We start from the raw sequence: 20,972 nt of genomic DNA, 5'->3' as shown, positions 1-20,972 counted from the left end.
AGAAATAAGGAAAAATGTGTAGCATGACATACCTTCGTACATATGACCACCTCCATTATATAGTGTATCCCCTTTGCAAGGGATTTCACCCCCAACAGGGAACAATAACAGTTACTTTAATGTGGATTACATTTGTAGTTTTCAATCTGCTAACAGTAAGTACCTAACGGGAAACTTGGTGATCCTTTTCAGAGGTAATCATTAAGAAGGGCATAGAAAGATCCATCTTTAATGTATTGTTATAGGTCTAGCCCCTACACATTTTTTGCATGGTGGGGATCTGTGGTATCTGTGGTAACATACCTTGATACTGCTCCTTTACAATGCACCTCAGATTGACATGCCTCTTCATAAAGAAAGCTGCAAGACGAAAATGTTCTCCTGCCAAACACAACAGAGATTCGGGGTAGGACATACATGTTGATGGTCTTAATGTATAATCCATTAATAGCAACATGCATATGCTGACATTTTAGAAATAGCATATGATTAGGGCTTGAACGTTTATTTTCCAAATCTCTACCTCTCTTTAAATCTTAATCAGTAGTTGTTAAGCTGTCTTTGCATCCTGATAAAGAGAAAACTACTAATTAAAAACTGGGTTTAAGATTATTTTTTGTTTGGCTACAAATCAAGGAGATTTTAAATGATGGACTTGCTATCAGTGTACTCTCTGTACTGGGTATTTTATGCTGAAAGGAAAATCCGTCAGGACAACTCTGTTAAACGAGTGAAAATAACAAAAGCACAACGATAAACTAAGAATGAAATGCAATTAGGATCAGCAATGAGCAACTAATGTAATTTTTCACATCTGTTTGAAATAAAAATTAAGCGAAACAGAATCAGGCTTAGTCAAAATATAAAAATTACATTGTTTTGTAATTAACAGTTTAATTAGGAAACAGAATCGGGTCACAATAAGTTAAAGGGACGTCATGTGATCAAAAATAAAACCCGAAAATTTCAAGCCCTACATATGATATTAATAAAAAAAAAACTTTTAAAAAGCACATATTGATAAACCTCTAGAAAAGCAGACAACAGATAACTAATCATGCACATCCTTATTAACTACATCAAGTACTAAACAAAAAGATTCATAGGAAAATAAAAAGTTTAACAGGTATTGAGAAATACACAAAAGATCTGCTCATCTGTACTGAAATTCAGTCCTACAGCCACAAGATGTCAGTTTAAACATAATTCGGGCAATGTAATTAGCAACAAAACAATCAGACCATACAGATGTTTTGCAAAAAAAAAACCCAAAAACATTTATATCCCTGTGAAAACATATTGATTGAATTAATGGGCCTATTTTTTAAAATAGTTTTCACATTATTCACAGATGTAAAATAAAAAACTGTGTAACGTTAAAGCAAATCATTTTATCATTGTGGAGCATATACTGTACAAGCTCTCACAGTCTCAGAAATAAGGGCAATGTTAATACACACACACACACACAACCATGTATATTGTCCATTCAGTTCTGCTGCATTATATTTCGGTAAATACACAATATATATCGGTATATAGTATACACAGCTGAGGTGCCACATCTCGTTTAAAGTGAGGTTCTGAACAAGTACAATAAGACTGCATATGATACACACTCATCTAGGACAAATAATGTTTGACATTTGGAAGTAAATATTTGAAACCAAACTCTTTATTTTTACACAGCATTTGGCCTAGCCAAGGATGCCTCACTTAAGCTTTGTATAACACTGTCTCTCAATTCTATTTTGTTCGTCATGTTTTCTGAAGTTTCGTGTTTAAACTGTTTTGATTTAAAACAAACAAAATAAAGAAATATAAGTCAGTATCAAAAAGATACTTTGCACTGAATCTCATTGTCATCACTGGAATGTACCAGCAGTTACTTCCCAATGTGTTTGTAAGAAAATGACAGGTAATACATAGCCTGGCATAGCAATACAACTTTTTTTAGTGTTTAGTTTTATAAACAAACAATGCTGCAATCACTGTTTCCTTGCAAGTCCAGACTATTTGTCTTTTTGTCAGCAGTATTCTTCACTAGCCTCAAGCCACTACAATAACCATAAAATAAAATAAATATATATATATATTGCTTGATAATTTATTGGAATCCACTCTGACCACTTTTGGCAACACTATATTTTTACATGTTTGATCACAAAGCTGTTGATTATGTGGGATGTCCAAGATCTTGGAACATGGCAGACCATTTAACTACAATAATTAAAAAAAATAAAAGCAAATCATGTGTTCAATATTACTGTGTGGTAAGGATTACCTGCAAGTGCAAACTGGTATGGGAGAGTGTATGGGGGGAAAAAAAACAAAAAAAAACAAACTCATGTTATTTTAACATAATGCCAACTACAATCTATTAGAATCTACTTCAAAAGAAACAGGTCACAACATTTTAAGTAATGATAGACAAAAGATTTCTGCTAACCACAAAACTGGTCCAGGCAGACAGTTAAGCCCTTTGGCAAATGATCGACAAGTCTGTTCCAAGTCTGAAGTCAAAACAAAAACACATTGCTACGGACTGTAAACTACTCAATATATATGTATTTTCAATATTACAGATATTCAGAAAAAATAACCATGTACTATATCCATTACATTATAGATAATTATTTTGTTCTGATAGCCCAACCAAAACAAGTACATTATTAAAACTGAAGTCAACTGACTTGCTCTCACAGTGAGCTAGTGGCTAACCTCTCCAAAAAGTAATACTACATTAGTACCATTTTCAGAATATAATACACACCCTTTAACAAACTTTAGGAGAATTTATATTTACTATTTAAAATGTGAAGAACGGGTGGGGTCAGTCAAAAAAAAAGAAGTTATACCTAACCAATATCACTTTCTTTACAAACCTTTGCTTTTTTTGGCCCAGCCCACTTTCGATGTGACCCTGACCATTTTTTAAATTCTGCACAATCCTACTGCAGGTGTAGTATTTTTGTTAAGGTAGCATACAGCACAAGGAAATGTGAGTTACACAAGAGATTCAAGTTATACAAGAGACTTCAGTTGTGTGTACAAGATGCACGTTATATTCCAAAAATTACCATATATCAACTACTGTATATGGTTTACAGTTTTTAAAAATGGTAAACCATATACATGGTTTTAAAAAACTTAAGGTCAACAGAAAAATGGTAGCCATTTTAGGTCAGTCAGTTCATTTAAAGAATCCAGATTCATAATTAGTACTTTTTGGCAACAGGACAGATCCTACTGATCTCTCTGTGGTACGCACCTCTTTCCTGCAGACAAGAGCAACATGTACTGTATTTGAAGCACTTTTATTTTGTCCATTAGATCTGAAGAACGTTGTCCATATAGTCAAGAGCTATTTTTGTTTTCTTGTTTTCTTCCCTGGTGACTTTATCTTGCCAATTCCCAGGATAAGGCTTGATGAAATGTCTGGACATGAAGTTGGGAACTACTAAAGTACAAGTTAAGACATCAGCTGTTGTTAAAACCTTTAAAAAGTACAGAGCAGTTTAAGTTGGTTTTGGCAGAGAGTTCCTTGGCTATTACTAAGCAGTACATTTATGTTTTTGTTTCACAAACAGTTTGTTAGTCCTAGTTTTGGCAGCCAACATATCTTTTGTTGTACGACTGTGTGCCGCAGCACTTAAAAAAAGATTAAACATCATTAAGGCCTTGAGAGTGGATGGCTGTTCCAAAGACTTCAATGAGGTGCATTAACACATTCAATCAAAAGTAATCTGACTCGCAGGGCAGGCAAGTATTAAACGCAACACTTAAGTTGCCTAATAGCAAAGTTGCAACATTAAATTAAGCCCTATAAGCAGGACCACACTGCAACTAAGTTACACCATCTCACATGTATGTGAGAATTGCATGCTATCCTGTATGACTATCAGTAACAAGCTGGATGTTGTATTGCAGAGTTCAGAGTGCAGCGGTCAGGATCACAGCACAATGCACGCCACCCATTCCTATATGATCTGGCTACAGATCTGGACAAGGGGTTGTCAAATACAGGCTGCATGGGAAACCTAAAAATACCATTGCCCCATCTCAACCAGAAAAGGTAGTGGTAGAAAAAGAGTGTTTTACCCAGAGTAATGGAAATGTGCTTTTTTATCACTTCAGTGTCATAGATGTGGCACATTTCCAATTTTCACATTACAATTAGGTATTAGTAAAGAATTTGGGTGGTCATGTCTTTTAGAAGAAATTCTCTTAAATATACCCTTTGTGACATGGAACTTGGTTTAAGGAGACTGTGAGGAGGTCCTCCTTGTGAGGAGGTCCACCGCCCAGCTTGCGGGCCACACGATAGAGAGTGGGCGACCTGAGGCCGTCCTGGTGGTTGATGTAAGCCACCACTGTTGTGTTGTCTGTACGGACAAGCATATGTCTCCCTCGAACCACTTGCAAAAAATTCTGCAAGGCCAGGTAAACTGCCTGCAGATTTAAAACATCGATGTGGAGACCCTGCCAAGAGGGGTTCCACACACCTTGCGCACATCGGCCATTCCACACAGCGCCCCAGCCCAGGGTGGTAATGACCTCTCTTCTGGTGACACTGCCCAGCGATACGCCTAGAAGTAGATGGGTTGGCTGTTTCCACCAAGAGAGTGCCTTTAGAGCAGGGGTGTCAAACTCATTTCATTTGGCCGGCCTGATCCAGCACCCTGGCGCAGGGCGTGGGCTGGGTGACAGTTTTTTTTCGTGCTGGGACGAACATGGAATTTTCATGTTTGGATATTTGTTCAAGATTTAGGTATTTGTTTGGATATTAATTTTAACAACGTTATCAAAGCCATTCTATGTAACACTGTATTAAAGTTGAAAAATATTCCAGAAGTAAGAAGGGCTTTACTTTACCCTCATGAATTAACTACAAAACAAAGAAAGCAATACAGTAGTTAAATCATGTGTGTATTTCAAGTAAAAACAAAGTAGACAAGACTTTTTTTTTTTTTTTAAATAATTACTGCCCTTGTGTCTTCAAAATAAACAAAGTGGTCTTTAACTTGAATAAACACTTCAAATAAAATAAATGTTAAAAAGAGGGCGTAGTACAATGAAAAAAAACAATATTTACTCACTGTTTAAATTTCTTTTTTTGCATTCCACTGAACAAAAACTAGGATTGCATCATGAAAGAAAATTAAAATGTTGATTAAAATACGAGTTTTGCAAGTATGACCTGTATTATAATATTGCAGACAGAAACGGACACCGACTGCAGCAGGGGTAAGAATCCAAGTGTACAACTTTAATCTTCCAAAATAGATAGCTATTTTATTTAGCAAACAGAGTGAACAGCAACACTCACCAGCGCACGGGGCTGATCTTAGCTGACAGTCAGAGCACACCATCAGAACGCCCCCCACTGCTCCGTGCCTGCCAATGGGGCGCACGCAGGTCAACCAGGCCTGCAGAGAGTGCATGTGCAGGAGACCTAATGGAAGGGTCTGGGAAGCTGCTGCCATCAGGCCCGGTTTCTGGAACGTCACTACCTTTAGCGCTCTGCTGAGCTGAAAAAGCCATCTGACAGAGTGGACAGCATGGCCCTACAGTCCAAGCACACTCCTAGATAGGAGGCTGTCTGAGAAGGAGTGAGCTGGCTCTTCGCATGACTCACTGTAAGAAGGTGGCTGGTGACAAGTTCTGTGTGGGCCTCTGCCTGTGCTGGAGACCTGTCTTATCTGTGCTCCAGATAATTGAGCACTCTGATGCCTTTGAGTCTCAATGGGGCCAGGATAGCCTCCGTGCACTTCGAGAAGGCACAGGGAGCTAGGGAGAGGCCAAATGGCAAGACATGGAACTCGTACAGTTCCTTGAAAGGCAAACCATAGGTACTTCCTGTGCACAGGTCTTATGGGGATGTGGAAATAGGTTTCTTTGAGGTCCACCGTGGTGAACCAGTCACCTGGCCTGATTGACTAACAGCTGTTGCATCGTCAACATTTTGAACCTCCTTTGGCTCAGATACAGTTGACCTGTCTGAGGTTGAGGCTCGTCCACCATCCTCCTTTGCCACTAGGAAGTACCTGGAGTAGAACCCCTCCTCCCACTGGAGGGGGGCTATCATGCAAATAGCTACCTCCCGAGACACCACAGGGGGTCCACGACTGATGTTGTAGTCACGCCCTGAAAGGGTGGGGTACCATGCTTGACCTGCAGCAAATAGCCGGTCTTAACGATAGTAAGAACCCAGATGTCCGTGGTGCATTGACACCGGTGCTCCAGATGGCAAACTCCTAGGGCTGCTGCTCGGCCTGTGGCTTGGCTTGCGGCCACTGTCTCTGTGCAGGGCGGAGGAACCTATTAAAGCCTCTGTGGTGAGAAGCCGCTGGCCGGTTTTGACCATCACCTCTGGCAGCGGGCGCAGCCGGCTGTGCCGTTCTTTGAGGCTGCTGGGGCCTTGGGTGCCAATTTCCCGCTGGTTTACGCACTGGAGGTGGTCGCTTGGTAGCAGACGAACCAGCTCTTTCATGGATTCTCGCGCTGCAGCATCTCATCCACCGTGGGAACAAACGTATGCCGTAGTGTAACTGGGGCATCTAACAGTGGTGCCTTGTCCCCATCAGGCACGCATGCCTGGGAAAGCCAAAACTGCCTACGTGCAGCCAGGTTCCTACCCACAGCCTGCCCGTTGAGCAAGGACCCAGGCGCAGCTCATCCAACTGTTGTGGTGAGGGCCTGTAGCTCTCAGAAAGGGACCTCAGCAAATGGTACTGGTAGGCTACCAGGATGCTGTTACAGTTGCCTAGCCTTGCCGTGAACACACTGGCTAAATAAGCTCGCTTGAGGATCACCTCAGAGACCCGGCACTGCTTGTTGAGAGGTAGCGTCCTTGAACAGGAGCACTAAATTAGGTGTCTGGAACAAGGTGGCAATAGAAGCCTTAACCAGTGAAAATTGGGCCAGGCCCAGCTTCTCTGCATCATACACCCTATATAGGGCGTCCATCAACCGGGAAACAATAGGAGCTGTTGCCGGATGATCCCAGTTCACCTGGATTTCCAAAACAGCATTCCAAAAGAAAATCCAGGTGAACTGAGGGGTATATGAAAAAGGTAGTAGACTCATCATCAAAAGTCGACTGCCTTGTTTTGGCTTCTGTAGGCATGGGCACTTGCAATATTGCAGTGGCCCTCTTGATCAGCGGTAGAAGCTCTGATGACAGGGAAAAATTAACTTCAGGGGATGTGCTGACAGACTCCACGTCCTCAGATGGGAACTGTTCACCCACCTCCTCAGAGACGGCAATGGACAGTATGTCCTGTGGCCAATCTGCGCTTGTAGCCCCCTTGGGCCCCATAGGCAGAATGACGTTGCATGTCATACAGGGATAGAACCCAGGCATGATGCAAGAAGCATGCAATGCAGTGTACAGTATAGGGTTGTACAGTTGCTGCCTCAATCTGCTTACAGATATTGACCGGGCGGGTCAAGACCCGAGTGGGACCTATTTGGTACCAGAGCTGTGATCTGAGCACCGGTCGGTAGCGGGCCGTGTAGAAACTGGGACGGATCGGTATTGTATGGAACCAGGTTGGTTCTGGGACAGTACCAGTCCGGTGACTTTAGCACCGGGTGGGTACAAAGACGGCACCGGGATATTGGTGCAGTAACCTTGATCCCGGTTCAGTACCGGGTTGGGAACAAAGCGGGTTGGTGACACCGGTTCGCCGGTTCGGTACCGGTTCGCAGTCACCATGGGTTGCAACGTACAGGGATGCCCACCTTTTCTAGCCACTGGCAAACCATTCAGTCAATACCACACACGAGACTGAGGGAAGCCTGGCTGATGGAATGGTACTAACAGCCTTCGTAATGGGGATGCTAAAGCTGTCACCAAAACGTCATCAAGACACTGTAGAAGAGATTGTGAACAACCACAACCACAGCACAAAGTATCTTTCTGAGCCCAGCAGCTGCTCTTGCCCAGGTCTGCGCATAGTCTCTAAAAAACAGAAAAACACACAAGAGAAAAGTCTTTCAACAAAACAAACTAATATAACAATTACGTAAATATCACAAAAACATGTCGTATTTTGGCTAAAAGTCAAAATGAAAAATAAAATAACTCCAGTCGGAGCTATGTAGCCTAGGGGGAGAACACGAAGTCAGCAGACTTATGTTGCTGGATCCCTGGGAAGGAGCGACTCAAGCCGCTGGCTTCACGTTGGACACAAGGCCGCAGCAGGACGTAACACACAGGCTGTAGTGCACAATATAGGCGTAATCAGAAAAACTATTACAGCATTAAAGTAATATCGCATAAATTAAGTGTAAAACACAATAATTTGCGTAAAATTATAGTCAGAAGCAACAAGTACTTATCTGAACCAGGTTCTCCGATCAGGTCAGTCTTGAAAGAAAAAATGGCACGGAGACCTGCGAGTGCAGGGCATGACTGTGCCACAGGCCCGTTGAGCAGCTTTGGCATATCAAGATTCAGGTTTTGGGTCTTTAGGAGGTAAATACCAGTACGGTAATGGTTACATTTCATACTTGAATGGGAACTATAATGGCATTCTTATAATCCTTAGGTATCTTAAACTTTTTTGGCCCTGTGTGTCTAAAACATACAGTTGTCGTCATTGGCTGTGAAGCATGCAGGTTTGGAAAACTTCGACGTCTTGCTCCATCAAGGGTGTTTTTAAACATACAGGTAGCCAACCACCTTTTCCTGGAAACAATGTGACTTAAATTACAAGGAACCTTTAAGGCGTAGCACGCTACTGGTATTTGTCAAATGTGTACCCAGACATAACTCAGATATCAGAACTGTGATGCAGAACATAACTATTATAATAAGAAAAGATTAATAGCTATCTCAGTGTTTATAAAAGCAAGTGCCATGGGTAGCATGTGTAACTCATTATACAATGATAGAATTGTTTTGGCCAACTAGCTTAAAATGTTATTGATTTATTTGTTCCTCTTTTCCTTAACATTTATATGACATTTACAATAATTTTAAGTGGCCCAAAGCTCTGTGCACCATTAACTGCAATCTTTTTTCTCTGTATCAGAATCCATCAAGAAATGTATGATCCTGTAGAACCCTAGTTGCTGGCTCCTTTTGAGTACCTCATGATTCCTCCCAAAAATCATATGGAATGGTGACTTTTCAACTGTTGGCCTCACCTTCTTCAGACTATTACTTTTGACCAGCGTATCACTTTATCATGCGATTTCTTTGGAATTAGGAAGTACTCAAAAAAGGAACCGTCAACTATGATTCTACAGCCACAAATAATGTCAGATGGATTAGGTTACAGAGAAAATTCAGTATTGGAACAGAACACAAAACCACTCAGAATATTTGTAAATATTAGTGATGGGCACCAATATCGATATTTTGATATGTATCAATAATAATTTCCATATCACGATATTGTGGGATTAAAAAAAAAGTTCACGTATGCTCGCAGAGATATACTTTTTATTGCTAAATCTGTTAAAAATACAAAAACGCAGTATAATCAAGTTTATTAAGATACAACAAACCCTATACATACCAATCAATCAGTCTCGTAGACAAACACCACACACTAAAGTATTATTTAACCACTTTATTCCATTGATTGGTGTTTAGGTACAGTACCAAACGCTATTTGCATGCTGCATTTGGCACTATTGGCCATCAGTTTTGCATTGCATTGTATAATTGCACTTTGTCCATGTGATTACTTACGCTATTATTAATGTACTGTATTTTTAAAATGTGAACTTTCGGTATTATAGATGAGATGTACTTTTAAAACATCAAAACACATCTAAAAATAATGGTAAATTAGGCATGACACCATTACTTAATACTTTTAGATGTGTCGTGAGTCAGCATTTACATGCAGAGCAGCTGCAGAATCAATTACTGTACTTCTAGATTGGCTAGAAAGTCTGTACGCAGTGAAGTATAGAAATATTTCGGTTTTGAGGTGGCTGATGATGGAATAGTAAAACGATATAACAAGACTTTGTTTTTCTCCCTGGACACTGTTAAGCACCACTAAGTTAAAGTACGTTTTTGCTTTTTATATGTAAATTTCTGTTAATGTCTATATATGTTTGATATATATATATATATATATATATAAAAAATTGTATTTTATTTTTTTAAATCTGATTAAGTTTCTTGAAAGAGATGTTTGTATGTAAACTCTGAATGCCAATTTTATTGTCACAGGCCAAATGGCAACTTTGCTTTACACAGCGAGAATAAAGAACTTATAGCAAAATGCTTCAGATACAACATATTAAGTCATTATAAGTATGTATATCATTCAGAGATGAGAAAAGACTTCAGTTAATTGCCTAGCTAGCTTTCACAGGTATATTCAGACAAAACAACCCCCCTACACATATTCTTGTTTATTAAAAACAATTTCTCAAACATACAAATAGGCAGTCCCAAATGTATTAAACCTCTCTTAAATTAGCTCTACAATAAGTAAACCACCAAACATTTTTTTAAACTTTAAAAACTAGGTTATGATAACTATTTTGATTTAAAATAAACTATTAGAAACTAAAATAGTACATTTGAACAAAATAAATACCATATAGAATGCCTAAACTTTTCATGAAGTGATAATTAAATGCATTTGCAAGAAGTTTTTAAATTATTAAAATCTTGTTGACATTTATTTGTCACAAGTAACTGCTCCTTCAGTAGTAAGGGCACCCCCTATTAAGGCCACATTCTGCTGGTCCCTTGACAGGACTCAACAGAGGTTTTACTTTACATTGTGCTGCTTATCCCATATTTTCCTCTCACCTGAATTTTATTTATTTTCCAAAATACTGTGTTTTTTTTATCCCATTATGACAGGTTCAGCAAAAAGCTGTTCATGTAATGTTAAATTAATGATGTAATGATTAAAACAGACATTTTAGGAAATTGATAAATGTGCTGCTGCATACACTGCCCCTTTACATCTGGGACCAAGGTCTTATTGATTCCAGACTAAACATTAAACAATTCTAATGGCTGTTAAAACTTCTACATGAAACAGATCCAGTATATCCCTGGCTTTGCTTTACTTTGAGCACCATTTGAATACATTTTCTGTATCTGGACAATCCCTGGGCTACTAGCAACTGACTTAATCAACGGATTTTCTTAAATTAAATTATTAGTATTAAAAAAAGGAAAAAATAAAGAATTATTTGAACAAAGATAAAAGTATGCCTGGTGCCACAGCAAAGTTAATTCACGAACATATACTCAAGCACAATCATTATTAAATATGTTGATAAATATAAAAAAAAGCCCAGCATGTTAGTTACTCCTCGCCACCCCACTGCCTTTGTCTAATGTTGTTAATTGCTTGCCCTTACATATTATGTAGTTTGTTACAAAGCACAGAACATCATTTGGCAACCCCAGACCCGTAAATAGCAGATTTATAATCCATAAAATAAAAACTAGAAATCCAAACATGAATTTGTATATTATATATATTATATATACGGTATATGCAATTCATTTTGTGGCAGGAGTGGCACTGAACACAGAAACAAGAGAAACATATAAAAGCTCCCCCTTAAGGGAGATAATTAATACAATAACACACACATATATATATATATATATATATAGTTGGAAATGAATCATGGGCAAACATACACCAACAGTGTATTAAATTTCATACATCAACGGCTTGCTAATCTCCCCGTATTCTCACTGACCATCATTTATTTCAGATTGTGGACAAAATGTGATCTCAACCCACTGTTGTGCCATCAAGCACTGGTATTAATTTAAAGTGTGTTCACAGCTAAACACAACATGATACTGTGTCTTGCTAGAGTGGAAATCACTTAAAATGAATCAATTAGTTTGTGTAAACTAGGGGTGCACCGATAAATATTTTCTTGGCCGATACCAATAGCCGATGGGTACCTACCTATGTTGGCCGATACTGATAGGATACTGATAATAATAAACAGTGAAGGTAAGCTATTGTAAACTACTAGAAAAAGACATAGGGCCTATATTTAAACTGTTTTATAATTATAAATGTTAAAGAATGAACATGTATTGTTTACTTGTTGAATTTACTTCAGAAAATGAATACAAAAGAATAACGCAGTATTATTTTGTGTGCTTGACAGGAATTCATACATTTGTTTTACAACAGCCACACAAAAAGAACACTTTGCATTTGTACTAGTAAAAACACTCATGTAGTAAAACATATATTACAAAACGATTCAGTACCGTCAGCCAATTAGCTTTCATTTCTAGCGGGCTCCAATAGGTAGATGCCCGCTGGAACTTCTCAGCACCAACTGTGAATCCAATTTAAAATCAATCCGCACAAGTGCTGGCTTTTTCTTTTTGAATTGCTGTCAAACACTGCGTATTATAACTTCAACCTATATTATACAGTAGAAAACAAAAATGTAGCCTATGCAATGTCAACTACAACAACATTTGTTAAATTCTTATTTTAATCATACACTACTTGAGACTTATTTACTGCAGGATGATCACACATTACACACTGGGAAAATGACTGTCTCTGTGTTCTTGTGTCATTTAGTAAGTGCACCTGACCAAACATTAAATTCTGTGCTGGAAGAAATTGAAGCATGAACATCGGTGCACATTATGGCTAAAATAACAAAAACTGCCGCTAGCCGATTGTGTTTTTTTTTTTTCCTTATATCGGTGCCATGCCGATTGGCTACCGATTATCGGTGCACCCCTAGTGTAAACCTTGATGCCATTCCTTTGGTATTGCTCGTATGGAATCAGACCCTGTTTTTCTAGTTAGTTCCTGATACCATTGTGTTTGGTATTCAAATTAAGCATTACAAAATTAATCTCAAGAAAAGAGAGCACTAAGCAAGATCCCAAATATTGTGTGCTTTATTAAAAAACAGAATGCTTGTAATAATTAAAAAATGGCAATTCAATGTGGTCTTCCTTTTGTGCATTGTAAACAGCTCATAAGTTTATCTTCCCCAAGACACAAAATATTCCACAGCTTTAAAAAGAATTTACTATGGACATTACTTGCCAAGTACATGGTCAAGTTAAATAGTTAACCCGGGTTCATGTAAACATATAATGTTTTTCTAACCATTATGTGGTGAGAAAAACTTGCGTGAATAAGTTACTGCTTAGGCTACCATTTCTGCTTCCCTAATTATATGTAAACTGTGTGGTGTAACAGTAGGGGTTCATGTTATGTTGTTTTTCTCCTAAGGACTTGGTTCTGACCTTAAGTGCAATGTGTCTAATATTTCAAAGGAACACAACATTTTAGGGCTTTTTTTCTTGCAAATTATGTCGTGAAGTTTGCATTTTTGCAGATATTTGAGGCTTGTTTGTGCATGGTTTGTATTGACTGCTGAGCCTTATGGAAAAGACAAACCTTTTGGACCATTGGATATACAAATTAATATTATTAGAATCTTCAAAGAAATATTTGTTCTTCAAGGCACTATTGACAAAATGACTATCCGACACTCATACTTTTTTAAAACTACTTTGATGAACTGAACAATGTTTTGTATTTATGAAATCTTCAGACGCTGGGAGTTTGTTCTGGTTTTTAAGAAACATTTGCATTTATATATATATATATATATATATATATATATATAATATATATAAATATATATATATATATATATATAAACAACAATCTAAACTGTTTTTTTTTTGTGAAAAGCATATGCAAATCTGGGCTCTGCAAGCGAAAAGTGTTAAAAAACAGATTTGTACAACCAAACTGGAAACTGCAGAGATGGAGAGCATTTCCAAATCAGAATCCAAAATGCCTGAGGTTGTGAGGGGAGAGGGGGCAGGGGGCACTATTGTGAAATCAACACAGATCAGCCAGCTGTAAGGGTCAGCTGGAAGCCAAAAGCTCTGTTTGGCAGCTACTGGCAGGGTACAGGTAGAACTCCAGTCCGTCCGGGACGCTGCTTTAGGGGAGCTTATGGTGGATTTCCGAAAAAAACAAGGTAAGGGGTTCCAGGGCTGGGAAAGGCGACATTAATGTATTTTAAATACCTCCCTGTATTACTGAACTCCAGTTTTATTGTGACCCTGCCAGAGCTACCACTATATGTTACATGGCAGAATTTGAGTCACTTTTACAGCATGTTTCATTTATAGTCCTGCAGTAAGAAGCATTAGGTAACAGCAGAAAATGGAAACCCATTTAGATTGAGATTCAACAATAGGTACACGTAAATTACTTTGATACTCAGAAACTCGTTTGTAAAATGATTAACAAATCATCAGGACATTAGCATTTTCACATTGTTATAATGAGAATTGTCCATATTATTGGATGCTTTGCATGGACTCCACAAGCATGCTGAAATAGAACCAAATGAGGCCTGACAGTTTCAGAGTTGCAATCGAATTAGAAATAGATTAGTGTTTAGGATTGCAATGATGTGGGTAAATACTTAATTAAAGGCCTGGAAAGAATGTCTTGTTTCTGGGCTGCACATCCTCAGCATACTTCGATGAAATGAATCTTATAAACACATTTTATACTGTAAAGCTATCCAGCAACACTTGTTTTCCATTGCAGTCACAGCCAACCAGACTTAAGTCTTCGCAAGACTGCCAAGTGGAGTCTGTGGTACACTGTACAACACTGGAAAGCTCTCTCCCACGGCTATTAGTGACCATTCATCTGGGAGCCTGGGAAAATGCCTTCGAGCTGCTGAGTTATCTGGAGCAGCCTGGCAGGTGTTCCCTTCCCAGAAAACTCTGGCACCTGCACAGATCTACCACGGAACTAGAATTTTTTTCTGCATAAGTGTAAGGCAAGCCGTACCTTGTAACCTGCCAACATCTCAAAGTCAGGCAACCGCCTAAAAAAAGTAGGCCGGGTAACCCAAATGGAAACTGGACACAAGTCATACACAGGGGGGGAAAAAACTAACTAAAAGCTTAAAAATAGTGTGCATATGAGTTCACAAAAGAAAACTGTTGTGGTGAAAAAGGTATGACTAAAGTGTAATACCTTTGGGAAAGATAGATAATCTACAAAGGTTTAAATCCTGGTTCTTTCCATCACTTTCTCATGTGATTTATCAAGTACAATAAAACAGAAGAGTAAGGATTAGCTAAAAATAATGGCCTTGACAGTTCTTGCAAAAATATATATATCTCCACATACAATGATCATGTCTTTGTTTATATGTGTTCTGTTCTTCTATATTTTATAGTCTCACATGAAAAAGAAAACATTATCAATATAACAGGCTGCCAACTACAGAGCTCTATCACACCAAGATCCACGACCGCACATTCTGATTATTATCAAAGCATTTCATATAACTTGTGATTCAGTTTTGGGAAATAAGTTTATACAAGGAAGCTGTGTTGTTTTTTCCCTTTAAAATTAGCTCTGCAAACATACAGTCCCACAATTACAGTCTGTTTGTGATTTGGACCTTTCTGCACTTGGATCTAGCCAAGCTTGTGTTAAGAAAAATGACAAGAAGCGAGTCAGTTTGCAGTGTTTTTTATAATAAAGAACAAAAAGCTTTCATCAATGAAAAACAGAATGCTGTACTTGGAAATCAGGTGACAATGAATCACATGCAGTGCGTTCTGCTCGTATACAGTATGTATGGGGGATGGACCCAGTTCTTACACCAGTAAAATTACCTTAAATTTAAACTGCTTCAATGTATACAACTGCAAACTCTTTCGGAAATAAATCTTTTTTTAGCCCCACACATTTACCCTATTTATTGCACCTTATAGGCAGATCTGTGCACACATTAAAGGCCAAAGAATGTTAAAATCTGTTGACTTTTCATTTGAACTGGTATCAGCTTAATCAATTACCCTTCTCCTTATCTGTGAGATTCAGATGAGTGCCACTGAATGTCTACAGGTTCTCTCATCTCTAGCAGACAGGTTTTATTTTGATGCCTTTCCATATTCCATTATGGCCACAGTTGTAGTTTAAAGTATATGGTTGATGCAGAAAACTTCCTGTCAAGTACTATAAATTATATCTGAAATATACCACATAGTTAACACTGATTGCTAATAACTGGAGATCACCATATCACCAATATATTGTTCTAACCCAGTAGCTTAGTGATCACATTTCAGCTATGTGACAATATCTATCTTAAATACTTTTTTTTTTTGTTTTTGTTTACTGTTGTTTTTTTTTTTTTTTAAACTTAGTTAAGTGCTTGGCATGGATGATTAAACCAAATACACCTAGTAAGTTGTTCGCAATAGACTGGTGATTTAAATCCTTTAGTTCTTTGCTTCAATTTGAAATATGCAGATATTTTTTATAATAATGCTATAGATGAAACGTTGCTGCTGCTGCTGATTCCAAGTAACTAATCAAGTATATAAAAAAGTGAACCAAAAGATTCTCAGCACAATAAAAGGGGACCGTGAATAATTTTACTAAAACTAGTGTAAGAGCATAGATTTGTTCTACGAGGTAAGAACGGATGTTTTAAAACATTGAGTAGCACTTGTACAAGTCATATAACTATTGTAAGTGTGTGCCTATTCCCTTTAGGGTACTTAGTTGTTTTCTTTCATAAAAATGTTATTTAAAATGAACACTGTATATACTGCATGAACATGTTTTAATGAACCTTTAATCGTTACAAATTTCAGTTTATGCAGTTTTAGGGTATGCCAATATCTAGGTTGCATTCCAACCTTTTCTCCAAGATTACACCTTGCCTTTTAAAAAATTGCATAGCTGCTTTCAACAAACAAGGCATACTGTACAAATAAACTAAATGTGGTAATTCATTTCTTATATCAAATGGCTTTAATATATACACAAACGTTGGCTGTGAACCACTGCTAAATTGTTTTTGTTCCATTAACTCTTGCCATGATGAGTCTATTACCAGAAATCTTACATCTGTTTATAGGTGGCTGTTCTTATTTTCAGCACTGAAGTTGTTAATGTACTGCACCTCGTCGTCCCCCCCACCCCAGAGTGGAATGTGGTACCGCCACAGTATGTGCTGAATGTTTAAACAAACGTAGGAAACCAAAAAATAAAGGGTCAAAACATTACACATCCAGGTCAAACTTCTGGTTGCAATTAACTTCAATCCCTTCAATTACTTGTGAGAAAATCCCCTTTTCTCCTGGGGTCATTTACTGTTTGGTTCAGAGCTGGAGAAGTCTTTTGAACAGGATTGTATGGATTTTTCTAATGTAAAAAACAGAGGACAACGTGTATAAACACCTTTGCATTTTGTTTGATTATTCACAATATACAGTAAACCCTAAATATATTTACAATGCAAAGAAGAGTGCAATGAAGAATGCTGTCCAGTGCAGATACCTAGATCCAGCCCAGCCAGGAAAAGGGGAGATTTAGAGAAAAACTAAATTAAATGTTGGTGCAACAATAACAATAATATAAAAAATGTAAAAAAAAAATATTTTTTTTTAAATCTGTTTAAATGACATCTGAAGTTACCTCGGAAGTTCTAAATATTGCCACTTTAGCCCTTTTTATTGCATTTACTAATGCTATTAAAGATGTCAGTACAACCTACAATAGTTAAAAGGCAGGTCAATTTAGTACATCATTGAAATAGACCACAATGTGTTAAATGCGTCGTACAGTAGTAAATAATGTAAGTGCACCCACTGGGAGCACAGCAGTGACCTTTGTGCTTCATCAAGATTAGGCGGAAAATTGGCTGGGGATATTTAATCTCTTTGCCTGACCCCTACTGGTCAGACACCCAACAAGTCGAGGCAGAGACTTTCCAGTCTGGGCCCTTGCCTCCAGGGTTCAGTAGTATTATAACATCTGTTGATTAGGTTCTGTGAGTGAAAAGAAATAACTGCCTTGACAGTGAAGGCTGTCTGTTTCTTTTCTGTCCTCCTGATTGGTAAGTGGGTGCAGCCATGAAGCAACGATGGATTGTGTATTTAAAACATTTATAAAATACAATAAAGAGGAATACTTGAGTTGGTCTGACACAATCCTACTGAAATCGGATTTGATCTGGATCTTTAATCTCTGCAACTGTGACCACTAGATAATCTACAAAGGTTTAAATCCTGGTTGACTCAAAACTTTTAACCAAAGTACACCCAACTAGAAACTGTTTTGCAGCTTTTGACAGATACATATTTTGGTTTGTTTTCCACAATCTCTATCTATCCTATTAATTAATCATTAAACATGAATAATTATATATATATATATATATATATATATATATAAATAATTATTCATGTTTAATGATTAATTAATAGGACAGTACTGTGCAAAAGTTTTAGGCAGGTGTGAAAAAATGCTGTAAAGTAAGAATGCTTTCAAAAATAGACATGTTAATAGTTTATATTTATCAATTAACAAAATGCAAAGTGAGTGAACAGAAGAAAAATCTACATCAAATCAATATTTGGTGTGACCACCCTTTGCCTTCAAAACAGCATCAATTCTTCTAGGTACACTTGCACACAGTTTTTGAAGGAACTCGGCAGGTAGGTTGGCCCAAACATCTTGGAGAACTAACCACAGTTCTTCTGTGGATTTAGGCAGCCTCAGTTGCTTCTCTCTCTTCACGTAATCCCAGACAGACTCGATGTTGAGATCAGGGCTCTGTGGGGGCCATACCATCACTTCCAGGACTCCTTGTTCTTCTTTACGCTGAAGATAGTTCTGAATGACTTTCGCTGTATGTTTGGGGTCGTTGTCATGCTGCAGAATAAATTTGGGGCCAATCAGATGCCTCCCTGATGGTATTGCATGATGGATAAGTATCTGCCTGTACTTCTCAGCATTGAGGAGACCATTAATTTTGACCAAATCCCCAACTCCATTTGCAGAAATGCAGCCCCAAACTTGCAAGGAACCTCCACCATGCTTCACTGTTGCCTGCAGACACTCATTTGTGTACCGCTCTCCAGCCCTTCGGCGAACAAACTGCCTTCTGCTACAGCCAAATATTTCAAATTTTGACTCATCAGTCCAGAGCACCTGCTGCCATTTTTCTGCGCCCCAGTTCCTGTGTTTTCGTGCATAGTTGAGTCGCTTGGCCTTGTTTCCACGTCGGAGGTATGGCTTTTTGGCCGCAAGTCTTCTATGAAGGCCACTTCTGACCAGACTTCTCCGGACAGTAGATGGGTGTACCAGGGTCCCACTGTTTTCTGCCAATTCTGAGCTGATGGCACTGCTGGACATCTTCCGATTGCGAAGGGAAGTAAGCATGATGTGTCTTTCATCTGCAGTAAGTTTCCTTGGCCGACCACTGCGTCTACGGTCCTCAACGTTGCCCGTTTCTTTGTGCTTCTTCAAAAGAGCTTGGACAGCACATCTGGAAACCCCTGTCTGCCTTGAAATTTCTGCCTGGGAGAGACCTTGCTGATGCAGTATAAATACCTTGTGTCTTGTTGCTGTGCTCAGTCTTGCCATGGTGTATGACTTTTGACAGTAAACTGTCTTCCGCAACCTCACCTTGTTAGCTGAGTTTGGCTGTTCCTCACCCAGTTTTAGTCCTCTTACACAGCTGTTTCTGTTTCAGTTAATGATTGTGTTTCAACCTACGTATTGAATTGATGATCATTAGCACCTGTTTGGTATAATTGTTTAATCATACACCTGACTCTATGCCTACAAAATCCCTGACTTTGTGCAAGTGTACCTAGAAGAATTGATGCTGTTTTGAAGGCAAAGGGTGGTCACACCAAATATGGATTTGATTTAGATTTTTCTTCGTTCACTCACTTTGCATTTAGTTAATTGATAAATATAATCTATTAACATGTCTATTTTTGAAAGCATTCTTACTTTACAGCTTTTTTTCACACCTGCCTAAAACTTTTGCACAGTACTGTGTATATATATTATATATATATATATATATATATATATATATATATATATATATATATATTGTAAAATAGCGGGTTATGAGAAACAGCAGGGAGGGGGTTAAAACCTCCCTGCGAGAGAATGTACCTTTGTTTGGTTGTTTGCTTTATTGTTTCATTTAATTTGTTTAATTGTTTTATTGTTAATTATCATCCGCACCTGGGCGCTATTGGAAATTAGGCCCAGGTGCGGAGTTTAAAAGGAGAGCACGCAGTCTGCTCGAGGCTGCTGAATGGAAGGAGGCAGAAAGGAGTGCTCTGCTTCCTGGCAGTCCCGAGAAAAAGGTACAGTGCAAACCTGTGTGGTTGAGTTTGATGGAACAGGGAAACGGCTTAGCCGTCCTGTGATAGTTAGGTTCCTGCGTGTGTAGTTAATGCTCAGAAGAGCTAGGTGTTTATTTTGTGTACTTTGTTTTATTTACTTTTGTGTTTATTAAAAATTAGCGCGTCAGCGCTTTAAAAATCCATTTCTCGTGTCTGGGTCGCATTTTTAAAGGGGCAACGAACCCGAGTGAGGTTGATCCTTTCACATATGGTGGCAGGAGTGTGGGCGGCCCTAAGACCCAGAAAATGGACTTATTACAGATGATCGAGCAAATCACTAGAAATGCCGTTGCTCAGAGAGAGCAACTTGGGAGATGGGAGAGAGAGATGGGGTTGGCCCCAGTGAAGAGAAGGGAGCCAACCGAATTGGAGCTGCTGCTCCAAGAATGGGAGCAGGCTAGCGGAGCTCCGCAGCCTCCCGAGCCAGAGGGGGAGGAGTCGCCGCTGCCAGAACCCAGAGGGGAGGAGCCGCCGCTTCCGGAGCCCAGAGGGGAGGAGCCGCCGCTTCCGGAGCCCAGAGGGGAGGAGCCGCCGCTTCCGGAGCCCAGAGGGGAGGAGCCGCCGCTTCCGGAGCCCAGAGGGGAGGAGCCGCCGCTTCCGGAGCCCAGAGGGGAGGAGCCGCCGCTTCCGGAGCCCAGAGGGGAGGAGCCGCCGCTTCCGGAGCCCAGGGGGGAGGTGAAAAGTTTACCTCCACCACAGCCCCGACCACCGCCCCTACGGTCCAGTCCGGCACCGCTGCGTCCAGTCCCTCACCCCTTGCTCC

General features: G+C 39.0%; 1 protein-coding gene across 3 annotated transcripts in view; it reads right to left on the bottom strand.

Moving 5' to 3' along the window:
• Window positions 1-20,972, bottom strand: part of slx4ip (SLX4 interacting protein) — a 78,228-nt gene that overhangs the window by 26,507 nt on the left and 30,749 nt on the right. For 2 of the 3 annotated variants that reach the window (XM_034017129.3, XM_034921593.2), the window contains one exon: window positions 304-381. The exons of the other annotated variant lie outside the window; for it this stretch is intronic. In XM_034017129.3, the coding sequence (XP_033873020.2) occupies window positions 304-381 (78 nt within the window). The remainder of the gene's footprint in view (window positions 1-303; window positions 382-20,972) is intronic. 3 annotated transcript variants of the gene reach the window in all.

The sequence above is a fragment of the Acipenser ruthenus genome, chromosome 6 (genome assembly GCF_902713425.1).
Source record: "Acipenser ruthenus chromosome 6, fAciRut3.2 maternal haplotype, whole genome shotgun sequence".
NCBI lineage: Eukaryota > Metazoa > Chordata > Actinopteri > Acipenseriformes > Acipenseridae > Acipenser > Acipenser ruthenus.
The sequence above is the reverse complement of the archived record's forward strand: the minus strand, read 5'-3'. Positions and strand labels throughout refer to the sequence as shown.